The 15,487-nt window shown below is 43.7% G+C and overlaps 1 protein-coding gene across 1 annotated transcript; it reads right to left on the bottom strand.

The window, feature by feature from the left end:
- Nucleotides 1-862: 862 nt before the first annotated feature.
- lrfn5b (leucine rich repeat and fibronectin type III domain containing 5b) lies at nucleotides 863-15,121 on the bottom strand. The gene is made up of 6 exons (XM_034698937.1): nucleotides 14,375-15,121; nucleotides 8,287-9,203; nucleotides 7,349-7,523; nucleotides 6,332-6,665; nucleotides 4,138-4,438; nucleotides 863-2,570 (listed from the first exon to the last, which is right to left on the bottom strand). Exons 2-6 carry the CDS (start codon nucleotides 9,175-9,177, stop codon nucleotides 1,875-1,877), a joined length of 2,397 nt encoding a protein of 798 aa, XP_034554828.1. The 5' UTR covers nucleotides 9,178-9,203; nucleotides 14,375-15,121; the 3' UTR covers nucleotides 863-1,874.
- Nucleotides 15,122-15,487: the final 366 nt, after the last annotated feature.

Raw genomic sequence — 15,487 nt, 5'->3', positions numbered from 1 at the left:
TCTCTCTCTCTCTCTCTCTCTCTCTCTCTCTCCCAAAAAATGCATCTATTATTAACACACACCTCTGGCTCTCACTGAAGACTGAACCAAGGTTCAGGCCAAGCTCCTCAGCATTTTAATCACCCCTAATGAGTAAGAAATAATGAATACACATGCTTGAATCCAGCCTGTTTGTGTGACAGCAATTAATTTATGTCTTACATACAGTATGTGCAGCTTATCTTAACAAATTCACCCTGCACAGTGTTGTATTTCCGTCTGACTGTGCTGTATCCTTAGAAGTCTCCTGCTGTGAGACACATACCAGTGCATGTGTATAAAAATCAATCAGACTGCATCCGACCACCAAGCTACACGGAGAATCAGAGCTAGTATTGCAGCGCATAATGCATATCATGTCATGTCAGACGTTACTGTAACTGGAGAATTAGCCGTGCACTGGTTCCCACTGCGGAGCTCGTGTTAAAGCTCTCCTGCGGCAGGTTTCCACAGTCTGAGGGCACACGCACGCCGCTGTCAAGCGAGCAAGAAGATGCGCAGGCGAGAAGCGTCCCCGGTGACTAGCATGGCCTCTTTTCATCATCTGCTTCCCTCTTCTCTTTGAACAAACATGAGGGCTCAAGGCATGGATCTGTCAGAGGTCCACCACTCGCAGAGAAAGGGGAATTATGTTGCTGCAAGACTACTGAAACCCCAAAATTCATTACCACACTGGCTGGTGGAGCTTGACAAAGTGAGGGATGCATCTTTTGTTTTGTTCTGACACAACTTCATGGCACGGAGAGGTCTGATTCTCTCTTTCTTATTCTGCTGCAAAAGTTGTGAGAATTCATTGGCTGAGAATGAGAAAAATCTGAGTGTGTCCCTTTTATCACTGGTTTATTTATACTGGTAAACATCAAACAGAAACAACAGCAAAATCAAGAGCTGACGTCCTCCCATACTAGTGATTATCATTTCTCTTACATCGACAAGTTAATTTACAACAGTTGTCATCGGCGTGACAAGATAACGTCAGTAAGTAAAAAATATGTAAATGAACCATTCCTCTGGATCTCATCCACGCATGATATCAGATTACTCCCCCCACCTGTCATGCTGTTGTCGTTGGCTCAATTGTTGCTCGAATCAGTCACGACAGGAATCCTATCAGAGTGGAGTCTTTATGTAATTATGTGATAAAAATGTATCGATTCAAACCCGAGGGCAGTATTAGGCTGAAACGACTTGTGCCACAAAAATACTGCATTGTGCTGCGTCTGGGGGTGTAGGGATGAAAAGATGGAGGACTGTCTGTCTACTACATTCTGTTCCAACACCTCTGGGATATAAAGCACATTCGTAATCTCTCCAAACCACCGCCAAGGTAATTAAGACATGTCACCGTCTGTCTGTAGAGCTGGAGATAAGAATCGTATTCAAAGTCTACAGAGATTGCATCACGTTAAGTAACAGGCGATGAGAATGGCAATATGATAACCCCACCTGTGTGTTTCTTTCTTTCTTATAATACAGTATGTCCAGGTTACTGCATTCAACACCACATGAACACTTATGGTTGTGCTGAGATATACAGTACCTCACACAACTTAACATTTCTGTACATGAAGTTGTTTTATACATTTTTGTGCCTTTCTCCAAAGTTTGACCATTACAAAGAAGACTTTGATAGGTTATAAGGTAGAAAACAAATGTGAAACCTTTCCCATAACCCTGAACGCCTGCCTTGCCCTCAAATATATGAGAGAAGCTTACAGGTCCCTCTACAGAGAGCACAAAGGCTCAAAAGAAGGCATTAAACCTCCATCCCAGTTTCACAATGGGCCACAAATCCAATCCAAGAAAGCAAGAGAACACAGGTTGCAAACTCCAAATCATAAAGTGCTCTCCAGCAGCCACTCAGACCTGGAGAGTTTGTCCCTGGCCCGCTGAATGTTTGTTGTGCTCTCCAGCTGCGGCAGCTCTCCGCTTATTGACAGGCTCCGCTTGGAGCGCAGACTAGCCCCAGTTTTGGGATAGGCCACATAGCAGCGCTCCCCAAAAGAGTCTGCATTTATGGAGTGCCTGCGGTTCACCCTCACGCCCCCTGCAGGCACAGTCATGTAATGGCGGGAGGATTGTTGGGGCCGTGGACCCCTGGGTGGTGCTGCAGTCCATTTGACAGGCTGCCCGGGAATAGCCAAAGCAACAGCGGCGTTGGCCATTTTAACCTTTGAGGAGTTATTCCGGTTCATGTTCTCAAGCTCAACGTCTGCCAGAGCTTCACTCCGTCGGGCTTCCGGTTTTGGAGCACCAGAACGTTTCGGCCTTGGAGCACCCGGGGAGGCCGGGTGCCAGCTGTGACTGGCAGCAGAGGTAGAGACGGTGCAGTCAGGGACAGAGGTTTTGGTGCCTGCTACGACGACCGGCGCTCGCTGCTTGGCTGGCTCTGGGGGTGGAAGGGCAACTCTGAGGGAGTCCTTGTCACTCTTCTCTGGACGCAGGACCTGCTTGGAGAGGGACTTTGGGATCCCACAGCCCTGTAGCTGTCCATCGCTGCTCAGAGAGCGAATATCCCCCATCTCTAGAGCCTGACAGGATAGGAAACAAGAGGAAACTATGTGAGAAGAGAGGAGAAGGAAGTAATTTTCCTCTTACATCATGCTGAAGATGAGATGTGCAAATCCTGTTGTAATCTCACAGTGTTGTCTTCCTGATTGTAAATGCTTTCACATTTAGGCATCCTCCCAATAATATAAAGCCACTGCTTTTTGACTGATTAACAGCTGAAAATAAGAGCAACAAAGAAAATCTGGAGGATAATTGACCCATGTGTTCAAACCATATACTGTGTCAATCAATGACAGTCTCAGGGATATCAGACAGTGTTTTCTGATGAGGCCTTATGAAGCCCAGCAATGGCGGCCACCATATTGAAAATGCTAACTCAATCTTACTTTCAGTCAACCTCGACAAAGATGAAGAGGTAGAGTTGAAGGACATTGTGCTCACTTGTCAAATGACTTTGCCATGCTTCTAATTATTCAAATCTATGCATAACTCTTATCTTGAATCTCTTTAAAATGGATGAGTTCTAAAACCAATTCACCACCCGTACAGTTTGTACAAGTAAAGACATTAGATATTCAGACCAAAAGTGTTTTCTGTAACAGGGTGTAGACATGTTTCATTTTATAGTAAGAATTTGGACATTTGAACATGCTTCTATTGTAGATTCCTTGTCTTTTGAAGCCAGTCTCAAGCTGACACACAAGGAACTGCAAATGTTTACTCTTCCACATTGGTTCTTTTTGTAACACAATAGGTTGCCACTTGGTTCAACCAACATATTTGATAAACGTTAGCTATACTAGGAAGAGCTAGTTAGCATTCGGCTACTTATCAACACACAGTAACATTAACTAAAAAGTGGCTGAAAGCTAATTTAACTGTTTGTTAATGTAACATAATACCATGAGAAAGGTGGAAACCCTTATTTATTTATTTATTTATTTATTTATTATTTAAAAGGACCATGCATATCAATTAACACTTCTGTAGTTATGCCATTGTTAGCCAAAAGGCTAGTTTACATCCATAGTCCCTTGCCAGATGTTAAAAAGGCTCCCTACAAAGATCAAGATTAAACAAAGATAAAATAGGTTAAAATAAGATCAGAATAAGAAGGTAGAGGAGAAACCAAAACACAAACAAACAAACAAAAAGAGAAGAAAAGAAAAGTACAAATAGCACCATAACTTGGCCTGTGTCATGTTAGCAATACAGTTAACTCCTAGTTTATATAACAGTAGCTAGAATGTAAAATCCTAACTAATGTTTTCTATAATAATGTTGTGCTTCCTTTCAAGCTGATGTAATACTAACATTAAGTTTGTTCATTGTGTTTGGATAAGGTTGGATTATGTTCAAGATCTATATCATTTGTCATCTAAGCTGCTTCTCACTGGAGACGTTGTGAAATAATTACAAGTGTACAACAGTACAACATTATCACAGCATTTGAGCCTTCCACCCAAAGCATGAAAACAGAGGTACATGTTTGCAGTGTGATTAATTCTTTCATGCTGCTCTGTTTCACTTTGAATAGAAATAATGAAGAGCAGAGAAATAAAACAGAAGGAATCATGCCAAGCTGACCTTATCTGTATCTCCTTGGTTACACACCCGGTAGCGCACAATGAGGAAGATGATAAAAGCCAGTACTGAGGCCACTATAATCCCTCCGATAATAACCACGATGGTACCGCCGAGAAACTGGGACTGCATGAAATGACACCTCAGGTACTGCGGCTCTGTGGTGAAGTGGACACAGCCAATGACACGGGTGGCGGTCAGCGCGGTCACCTGGTCATCGTAGATAGCCAGCACACACAGGTCGTAGTGTGTACCGGCGGCCAAGTTGTTCACCATGATGCTCTTACTGGTCGGGGGAATCATCCTTTGGAAATAAAAGAAGGGATTTGTGAGTCATGACATAGATTAGAGAGGGTTAAATCAAAGGAGACAAAAGCAAATCAGATTACGCAGTTTATTGTTTTGTAGGGATAAAATGACAAGACAATCATTTATCTCTCAGAGGGCTATTTAAGATCTGTCCGGGCCTAATCTTTTGTGACATTTGATTTATTCTCTCCAGCGTCATTACTGATAAAAGCTTCAGTCGCTGGGGATGCAAGATACCTCATTTTTTTTCACCACATTAGGATTAGAGTCAACTCTCTAATGTCATCTGAATTCAGTGTTTGCTCCTGAAAAACATATGGTTGTTGACTTCTAAGTTCCTTTTCTCAAAAGCGGTCTTTGCGACGATCCTATCACATCACAGTGATTGGCAGTAAATATGGAACGAAAGAGGGTAAAGATGAAAGAAATCTGTGCGCGCCAGTTTCTCAGATGGGCATGTGTGACGCCTCTGATGCTTTTTTTTTGTAAAACACTGGCTGACTACTCTTTCATCTTCTATCAGTCCACAGCTTAGTGCTGACATTCTGTTTTGATTTTGTTGATTAAGCATTATCAAGGTTTTGCACATAGTAAATGATACACTCCGGCAAGAAGGGGATTATGAGACAAAGAATAAGATGTCAGATAGAGTGCATTAGTCCATCTTCCCGATAGGCTTGATAGACACCACAAATAATCATGTCGACAGCCAGGTCCACTTCTTAATGACTGAATATCCAAAGGGATTTAAGCATTAAAAGGATAATATAAAGGTAAAACATGGGTCAAGGGATTTACTCATACATGATTCCATTCAGCTTAGGTTTATTCACATACCTTGGTTACATCAGCTTCAGATTTCAGATTTAAGGTTTATTTACTGTTTAAAATTGTATAACACAACATTGAAAAGTTTGTTTTCATTGCTGCTGACCTGTTGTTTTATCCCAACCCAAATCGACAACATCTACAAGATGTTGTGTTTAACAGGGCCTTGAGCTAGCAATAAAGACCTTAAAATCATCTGGAAGTTTTTACCGAGGCAACTTTGAAGAGGGATCATTTTCTCATTTGGTTACATACAATCATACTTTCATTTGCGAGTGAAGTCGCCCCCTGCTAGGTTTGAAAAATTCCGGGAATTTTCAAAGTTGAAAACTTTCCATGGGAATTAATAGGAATTTATGGTAATTAACGGGAATAAACCAGGAATTTACTAAATTGAAGGTTGGCTCTTAATAAGGGAACTTAAATAATTTTGGGGAAAATATATTTTAGTATAATCCTGACTAAAACATGCAGATTTCATGCAAGTACAGTTGAATATCTATGCAATTCCTCACATGCACGTAGCACACTGCTTACTGCAGGGCTATTGAGACCACGCCCCCTACGTGCACTTTTTATTTACATGTTGAATGCTTATTTACAGTCTTTGGTTGAATGGTACTTTTTTGGGATTGCATTTTTGTTAATTTTGAATGGGTTGGGTCAGGGGGATGAGTAATATTTAAATCAACATTCATATTTTGGTCTTCAATGAAACAATTGATTGTTCAATGAAATATTTAACACTTCATAAAGTTCTATTTACAAATAAATATGGTTTAATCGTATTATTTGTATGCTTATAACAAAACAAATATTTATGCTTGGATATGATATCTTTCTATCAAATTCCCAGTTAATTCCCATAATTTCCAATTTGGAATATTTCCAAAATTCCCCAGTTTAACTTCCCATGGAAATTTACCCTACCCCTATTGGCCATTAGGGGAAAAAACTGGTTTAAGGCGCTTTCTTGTTTGCTTACATTTTTAAACCAGTCTACATCCACTTGTTATGTCGACTCTGGTATCAGATCAACAGGTCAGTGTTCTATGTTTACCTGTAAACCAGTGAATCGTCGTAGCTGCCGTTGTATTGGATCTGGAACATGCGTATCCCTGGGATACTCCTCTGGAAGTTAAACTTGACTAAAGCGGAGGTGGAAGTGGCCTCAGCGATCACTACTTTCTTCTCTTGGCTTGTCTTTGCGTTACCTAGTGGTAACCCTCCGGAATCTGCCCCTGTCTTGGTCACAGTGGCGATATCGGAGGATCCAGGGTCTGGCTCCTGCTCTGCCACTGTGTTGTTAGTAATGTGTGGGAGTTTAGCAATGACCAGATCCACGGTCTGCTGGGCCTCACCTGCCGGGTTGGAGGCCACGCAGGTGAAGGAACCTACAACACAAACAAATTAAATCATCCTTCCTGATATTTATAGGAAGTAGAGAAAACGCAATAAAAACATATCTAATCAAATTTAAGAAAAAGTTTGACATTTGGTGGCCTATATGGAGCCCAAGAAGTCTTTATCTTGGCACACATGATAACAAAAATATTATCAGGGAGCAGTATTTCTCTGGAATAATACACTTTTTAGTAATACACAGGCTGGCTGTTTCTCTCTGTTTGCAGCCTGTTAAGATAAGCTTGCTGTCTGGCTGCTGGCTGCACTGTAGCTTAATATTTAATGGACGGATATGAGAGTGGTAGCAATCTTCTCATCTAACACACAGCGAGAAAGCAAAGAAGTATAATTCCCAAAGTGTCAAAGTATAGCATTACTATGTTGTGATAATAGAATTCTGTGTGTTAATCTAACCACTAAAACATAAAAGTGTCAGAAAGTACATTCTCATACATAGAAGTCTATGACAGAAACTTGACGGCAAACAAGGTGAAAAAGTCATTTTCCCTTCCTTTGTGACCTTAATCATTGTAAGCCAACACTCTCCAGACTCTAAACTTTATCAACCTGATGTAGGCAAATACTTTAGCCTCATAGTCTTCAGCCTGCACAAGCAAACAACTCATTTCATTCAGTAAACAACACTAGCACAGCCACCGGGGTGTAAACAAACCGGAGTCCTTGACGGTGCTGATGAGGATGTCCAACGTGCCGTCTGTGTGGACAGCCGCCCTGGAGGAATTGGACATGAGGCGCCCGTCTGGGGCTATCCAGTGGATAATAGGGTCGGGGTCGCCTCTGGCCTTACAGCGCAAGGTCACACTCTGACCCTCCAAAGCTCGCAGCTCCTAAGGGAGGGAGAGGGTTTTAGCATATGTTTTATAATGAGAGATGCTGATTTGAAAGAACACTTTGGACAAACAATTATGCTTTGTACAGTCATTTTTGCTTGGAGTGAAACACTCTGAATAACTGAGATAACATAATTAACTTTCACATTTGTGATGTTGTGCTTTAAAACTTGATTCCCTGTAAACATAGGCTAATCAGCAATTGATTGTGTCATGATATTGAATTAGCATGATTATGAGGCCAAGATAATCAATATGACAGTACAGTGCAGTGCATATGATTTATAATTTTCCCTGCAATTATGCAAAAGATGTCAGCTGAATTTTAATGTGATGACATAGCTGTAGTTATTTGGCAAGGATTTGATCAGATAATTCTGTTTGGATGCATGAATCAGGGGCTAAACCAGTGTAAGCTTTCACTGTGTAATAAGAGCTTCACTGGGGATCCATCATAAACCTGCAAATAGCTTTATTGAAACTGAAAATCCTGCTAAAGATCTTCTTTAAAAACTCTCCATAGACAATTTGATTACATTTTTTTAGCAAGTCCTATATATTTTACAATATTGGGTTGGCTGAGCTGCCCAGATGAGTCCCAAAAGTCTTGTAAGACTCCTTTGGCTCACTCGCAAAGCTAATATTTGCTGTGACAGTCAAAGAAAGCACAAAATACCACCTTGGATTAATTGAGACAGAAAAAGATGTCTGTGTGAGTGTAATATCTGTAGCGAGTATTCTGTCTTGCAAGGGGTTTTACCTGAGAGTGCCGAGTGATGAGAGGAGGCTCACACAGGAACTCCTCCTCTGAAACCGTCCAGAAATAGCGTCCAGCCAGGTGTTGAGGTGAGGCACAGGTCTCCAGATCGTCCTCCCTTCGTAGTCTCCTGAGCCAGAGCAGCTCACAGTTACACCGCAGTGGATTCCCTCCGAAGCTCAGCGCAAATGACGTTGGTCCCATGATCCCCGAGGTGGCCAGGACCCCCGCTCTTTGGAAGACTGGGTCAGGTGGAAGCTTCTGGAGCTTGTTGGAAGTCACATCCAGCCTCTTGAGCTTCTGCAGCCCAGAGAAGGTTCCCTCTGGAATGTAGCTTAGCATGTTGTGGTCCAGATTGAGAGTGTGGAGACTGGACATCCTCTGAATTGCGACCCATGGAGCACTTTCCAGGTTGTTGTAGGATAAGTCCAGCTCTTCAAGCGCTGTCAAATCATTGAAGGCCCCAATATGGATATGAGTGAGCTGGTTGTTGTTGAGGATGAGGTGGTGCAGCTTGGACATGCCACTGAAGGTGTCGTTTGTGATGCGGGTAATCCGGTTGCTGTCGAGATGAAGTGCTCGGAGGTTCTCCAGGTCTTTGAAAGCGTGAGGCGCGATGGTACCGATAGTGTTCCTTGAGAGGGTCAGATCTACCAGCTTGGTCATGTTGGCAAAGTCTTTTCGTTTGATGCTGGTTACAAAGTTATCTCCAAGGCGCATCTCCACTGTGTGCCTGTCGATGTTGGGGGGCACAAAGAGGAGACCCTTTTTGTCACAAAGAGTGGCAAGGTTTGGGTTAAGCACCTGGCAAACACAGCGTTTGGGGCAGATCTGAACTTTGTGCGCCTTCACAGCCACACCAAAGACGATGAGATAAACCAGGAGAGACTCCATTTGGCTTTTCAGTCAGGTTAACACACCTAGAAAAGATCAAAGAAGAAAGAGAGAAAAAGAAGGGCAGGCTATTTATCAAGCAGTTAAAGAAGGCAAAGCGTGAAATATGCTATTGTAGTTCGTCTCATCTTTATCAAACTGTAAATTCTGTAGCTGGATAATCACCCACAGACTCCTTGAAAAGGGAACTGGGGTATTCTGCTCTGTCAATTTAAAGCTCTCCCACTAGATATGAAACACTATCAATGCCAGCTCACAGCTGAGACTTACAGAGAGTCCAAATTCAGAGCAGGCAGCAAGGAGAGTTAATGCCTGAACAAACAATGAACGCTGTGCAATTAGACATGAATCTAATTAGTCACCTGCAGACTTGAGAGTGAAACATCACCAGTGATCTTATGTGATTTCTCTGACAGCATTCCTTTTTAGCCTCTGTTCCCCCAGTCGTTCCCTTTTTGAAATTATGATGCCAATCCTTTTATGTTTGTGTATAGAGGGATGAAAGTCTAGACCGGCAGTCCAGGGCCTCATCAGAATTAGACTGATATCTCCCAGGATCATATCGCCAATAGGAAGGGGATGATTGGGCCCAGTGCCTCGGTGAGGATGTGCTGTGCCTCGCTATTGATTTTCTCTCTGCTCTCTCGCTGCTACTCTTACTTATGACACAGCTGAGATGGGGGATAAGGATGGGATCTATTTGATGAATCCTGAGACCTTGTCAGGGATATGGCATGTCATAAAAGTAAGACAGTGGAGATCAGATCACAGCTCTGCAGGTGTACCCAGGCAAGAGCTGTGATTATTTTTAGCTATGAAATTTAGTGTCATTTTGTTTCAACATGCAATATTCAAGCCCCTGGGTGTCCCGTTACAGCGCGCAAGAAAGATCAACAATCCAATCAAACCAAAGAACATGAGATCCAATCCCACAACTGTAGTAAAAATCCAAAGGCTAACCTTTAAATACCAAAGAGAATGTCTGATTTATGATCATGGCTCTTTGTGGTGTGCTGGTAATGCTTCCATTGTCTGTGTTTGCGTCTTGGAGAGAGTCTGCATATAAAAAAAGTCTTGCCTCAGCACAGAGCCTGCCAAATGAGTGTCTTCATGCTTCAAAAGCTTCTGTTGCATCGGAGCAGTGACACACAACTCGAGGTGTAATAACCTTGACAGTCGGAGTATATGAGGAATATATCATTGAGCAAAGAAAACATCAGACAGGATGGGAGTGACATGCCTGTCGTGTGGGGGCACATTTTCCAGCGCGAGGAGGGGAGCTTAGGAAGCCGTGTGCCATCGGCTGACAACAGGCACATTTTGACAACTGGGTAAAATGTTTCACAGCCCGACAAGGAGGCAGGGAAGAGGTCGCCGAAAAATGGCCTGTAATAGCAAAGGGAGGGAGGGATGGAATCACTGGAGGGAGCTCCCTGGGTGTGACATTTTCATGAAGACTGCTGATCAAGCAGCAATGAATCAATGTCTTTCTTGACCCATTTTTACAAGGGACAACTTAGACACACATGAGCCCTGTTTTTGGGGATGTCATCTGCGGTGCAGAGCTGCACAGGGTAGTTTATAAATGTTGCCATAACTCTTGTTAAGGATGCCAGATGATTTCAGTGTCAGGCACAGCTGCAGAGCAATGTGCAGTCCTCTAAGTACCTGAGTGGAAACTTTTTATCTGTTTTATGTGTGTGTGTGCAACCAAGGAGTGCTTCATGTTCATGTTGCCAACTGCCTTCTTCTCTGACTCTAAATGGCACGGCCTGTGGATGTGCAATGAGGCGGACAGGACCTGCTACTTCCACACTGGAATGGCGCTGAAGACGTGATATTGATTCACTCGGTGGAGATTGGGCCTTTTTTTCCTCTGCTCAAAACTCAGCCAAACGTGAAGACAATGGTTGCAACGGTAATCCCAACCAAACCCGCTCTGTGAGGGGTAAAAGGACAGCCCCTCACAAGCTCAGGCCAGGCAGGAAATATCTACCACCGTCTCCCTAATTTGCATTTAATTATGGTTGTTCCATGGGTGATTTGCATAGCAGGTTGCACTCATCAGGTACAGGGACAAATAAGTAGATAATCAATCAATGCATTCATCAATCATACACTTCATCTTTAAATGTCACACCCCCAGAAAATCATTATCCTTCATGTTGGGCTGTTCATTACAGCGGGGCAACTTGGGAGGGCCACAAATAAACAAGAAAACAGATAATCTACTGATGCATTAACCATAATCTCCCTCTTAGTCAATCAAATGTACGTTTACTACCTCTGAGCAGGTCTTTTTGGCCCTCAGAGAGCAGAACAGACTGACAGCACACACCCACACACGCGCACCGGTGGGTGGATTTGTGCCTAATAGAGGTAGCTCACTACACAACAACCCCCAGCTATGGAGACAGACATTCATGTGCAGCAGCAGCAGCAGCAGCAGCAGTGGTGTTGTACTGTAGGAGAGGATATCTATGCTCTCCCTGGGGCAGCATTCACCGAGAAAAGCCTTATGCAGCACACTGCATGCCAATCGGCCGGTGAGGTCATGGGGGATATGTTTTCAGATGGTCTAACTTATGCTGGAGCTCATGTGAGGAAGCCTCTGCAATCCACGTCTGGGCAGGGAATCAGGGAAAGCAGCAGAGTTAATGAGATGAAGTCTGCCTGGTTTGCCTCCTCGCAGGTTGACACGATGGCACATGGCGGCGTCTCAGCATGCAACGTCTCACCTGGTTTACTCTGGGTGGGAAGCAGCCGGACGTGAGCCTCTGCCAGAAATAAGCTCTGTTGTGTCAAGGAGGTAAACTGATGCTGCAACATGACGGTAAAATGGTATCGACAAAGCAGTGAAATGGGTCCTCAGCCCGCCTGCTTTATGAGACCAAATGGAGCTGCTGCATCTGCTGGAGTGGATCATATTTTGACTGAAATTCCATTTTGTCGGCTAAATGCTGGTGTAGTCTGAGTCCAAACATCCTGACCAAACACTGATGCAGTTACGGACCGTCTCACTAACACATCTGTGTTTGTGAATGTGTGCATGTGCTATGACACCCTTTTTTCCTGCAGAGTCTGCCAATGTTAGAGTGCGATAGCTCTTGGGTGACAGCCTTGATGCCATGGCAACACAGAAAAACGTCAGTTTTAGGGTGAGATGAAATCAGTGGCTCATTTTCAGATCACCTAATAACATTTCCAACAAAGAGGCCTCTCTGGAGGACGGGGGGGCCTCAACAATTGAGCCTCTGGTTGGCGGCCAGAACAGACTCATTGTGGCGTTTATGAGCCTGTTGTGATGAGGAGAAGAGAGATTGTACATTCAGCTAATTTTCTATTGGATTCAGTGTTTGGAGTGACTGAATCATTATTGTGTTCCAGTCTAATAAAAACCAAAATGACTGGATGTAGAACTCTGATGAAGTTGAAATGATGTGTGGGGATGTGCGTGTGTGTACTTGCGTTTTTGTGTGTGTGTGTATGCCAGGGGGATAGCATACTAAGCAGACCCCACTGCATCAATAGAAGTGCTGTTCATCAGCATTTACAACTCCCCCTTGTAGGTCCAAGTGTTTTCCTTCACACGCTATCACAGGAAATTCTGATACCTTGATATGCTGCAGATCCCCATACTGGAACACTAGTCTAACAATTTGACAAACAAACAAACAAACACTTTTTTAGATTCAGACTTGTATTACAGCAGGAGGCCAAATTTAAATGCTGATCACTGACTCTGGATCTTAATTCCTGCAGTGGTGTGACGTGCCCTGATGTGCGAGGGGGCTTATGACCTGGGATTTTCTTCCAGAAAGAGGAATACAGAATCCATGCACACTACCTCTGAATATCAATATGATAGACCCAAGTGTACATTCTTCACAGTATGGGCCCGCAGGTCTGAGGACTTTCAAATCAGCTAGTTCCTGAGTGCAATTTCAGGTGCAGGAAGTGTAACAAAAAGCACAATCCTTACCCCTTTTTTGTGCAAACACTATGCTCTGTTACATGGGATTTGATTTCACGTGACAGTAAAAATCCAGGGGAATAAAATACGCCAAAACAAAACCCACAGTCAGGCATCCATTGAGTCATTTTCCCCTTTTTAAAGACCCCCAGGTTGCTGTGTTTTCCTCCTCACACAGCAACAAAACGGCTAAATAATGCATCATCTTCTCCTCTTATTTTGTTGTGTAATCAAATAGCAACTCTCACACACTCACACATACACATATACACACAACATGTGGACCAGAGGTATGTGCACATGAAAGTCTGTGACTTTCAAAAAAACTCAAGTGATTCAAGTCTTTTTAAAAGCACTTCTTCTGCAAAAAAAAAATAACGCTTATTTTTGGCAAGTGGAAAAAAATTGGGTCAGTGAATGTGGAGCTGGTCTGCAGAACAACCTTCCATACATATCAGTGCCTGCTATCAGGGAAGGTAGCAGCTCATGAGCTACATGACTGAGAGCATTAACATAGCAGTGAGAGCAAACAGAAGCAGCAAAATGAGGCGTGGGCCTGATTTCACTGGTGTAGCTGTTACAATGGTGCCTCAGGCGCTCATGAATAATAAGATATGTGATAACTAACACTCGACACAAGACCAGGACCATTAGACTCCATCCTTTATAAGAAAAATCACCGGGTCCCCATCAGTCACCACATGCCCACTCACTCATCCTATAATCAGATGTGTTACTTGGGCTAATTTAGACTTTATCACACCTTAATGACTGCTCTGTAATTTGCATAGTGGCTTAAGCACAGCACAGAGCAGTTAGATAGCCTATCACTGGATCCTGTGTGCTGATAAAACACACAATAAAACAAAGCAACATCTGACATCAATCATATCCTGCACGGATCACAGAGCGGGCTGAATAATGGCCACATTAGGGATGATTCTCACTTTCACCTGTAGGGAAAAAAAAACAACACAGGATGCAGCCATGTGAATACAAATGCTACAATTGTTATTTGACAGCGTTCCTGTGCAATTGAGGAATATTTTTGACCTTGCGGTGCAGGTCCTAGGCTGGTGGGTTACAGCCACAACCCCTGTCACGAGGGAGAACCTGAACCCTTCCAGATGGGTGCCGAGAAAAGTACTTTAAGTCAATAATGAGAGTTCAGAGGCTGAATTCAACCCCAATCGCAGAATATGAGATGTCAAATATTGAAATTACCTTGCAGATGGAACATGAAGCCAAGTCAAAGGAGGGTGTGTTTGAGCTTATTTCCTCCGGAGAGCATCCTGAGAGCGTCTTGCCTTAAAATGGGACCGACTGTGAGATAATTCAGGTGTCCCGAAACACGCGCCTCGGCTCCTATAACATGTGACGGCCTGCGAAACCAGCGATGCCCTTCAAGAAATCCATGAGCAGCTGATAAAGGACGACTCCTCTCCGCTCCCTTCTCACCGGAGAAGTGTATCGCCGTCCCCCTTATTTCAGTGAAAAATAGGCAACGCTTTGCTCGGAAATCGCAACCTGAAGCGTCCCGGCGTGCCGCTGAGGGGCTGCAGCTGTGCGGGATCGCCTCTACTGCGCATCCGCCTGTATGCACCTCCAGAAGAGAAAACGCCTTTTGTAGCGACAGGCTGCTTGAATATCCACAAGCAGCGATGTGAGTGACTGCGCTGCTGCTGCTGCCGCTGCTGCTCTGAATCCAGCCAGATGTTCCTATCGCTTTCACGCGTTTTTTTTTTCTTCCTGGCGACGCACGGCTCACTGCGAGTTAATCCAGATTGACGGAAAGGTTGCTGCCATAATATGCCCCCCCTCTCTTCCTCCACCCTCCTCTTCTTACTGCCCCCGGACTACTGTCAACCACCGACCCGGCTCCATTTCTGACCAGAGGTGCTGTGCTCGGAATGGTAATCAGTGCGCTCCGAGCTGCACAGAGAGCATTTGTGTGCACAGACAGATGCAGTTGCCTCCCAGCCTCTCTCGCAGGCAAGGCATCATCATTTATTCATGTAGATTGAACTCTACTGCACGAAAATGCAGCAGGGCCTCTAATATTCTCTAACTATTCAACTAAATTGAAAAAAGGAGCAGAGAAATGTTTATCAGATTAGACAGGAGATAAAAAAAAATGAATCAGGCAATAAACAGCATACGCCTAAACTAGTCTTTTATTGAAAATCTATTCTGCTCTGGATAAAAACCTGTGCTGCACTGGCACATCTGGTCTGAGTCAAGCCAAATATATCACTAGAGCTGGATATCCTGCATGTATTACATAGATTATTGGCAACGAAGTGTTGAGTTGGCTGAAAGTCGAAGCCCCTCGCTCCC

This window comes from Notolabrus celidotus, chromosome 13 (genome assembly GCF_009762535.1).
Source record: "Notolabrus celidotus isolate fNotCel1 chromosome 13, fNotCel1.pri, whole genome shotgun sequence".
In the NCBI taxonomy this organism is placed as follows: Eukaryota; Metazoa; Chordata; class Actinopteri; order Labriformes; family Labridae; genus Notolabrus; species Notolabrus celidotus.
The sequence above is the reverse complement of the archived record's forward strand: the minus strand, read 5'-3'. Positions and strand labels throughout refer to the sequence as shown.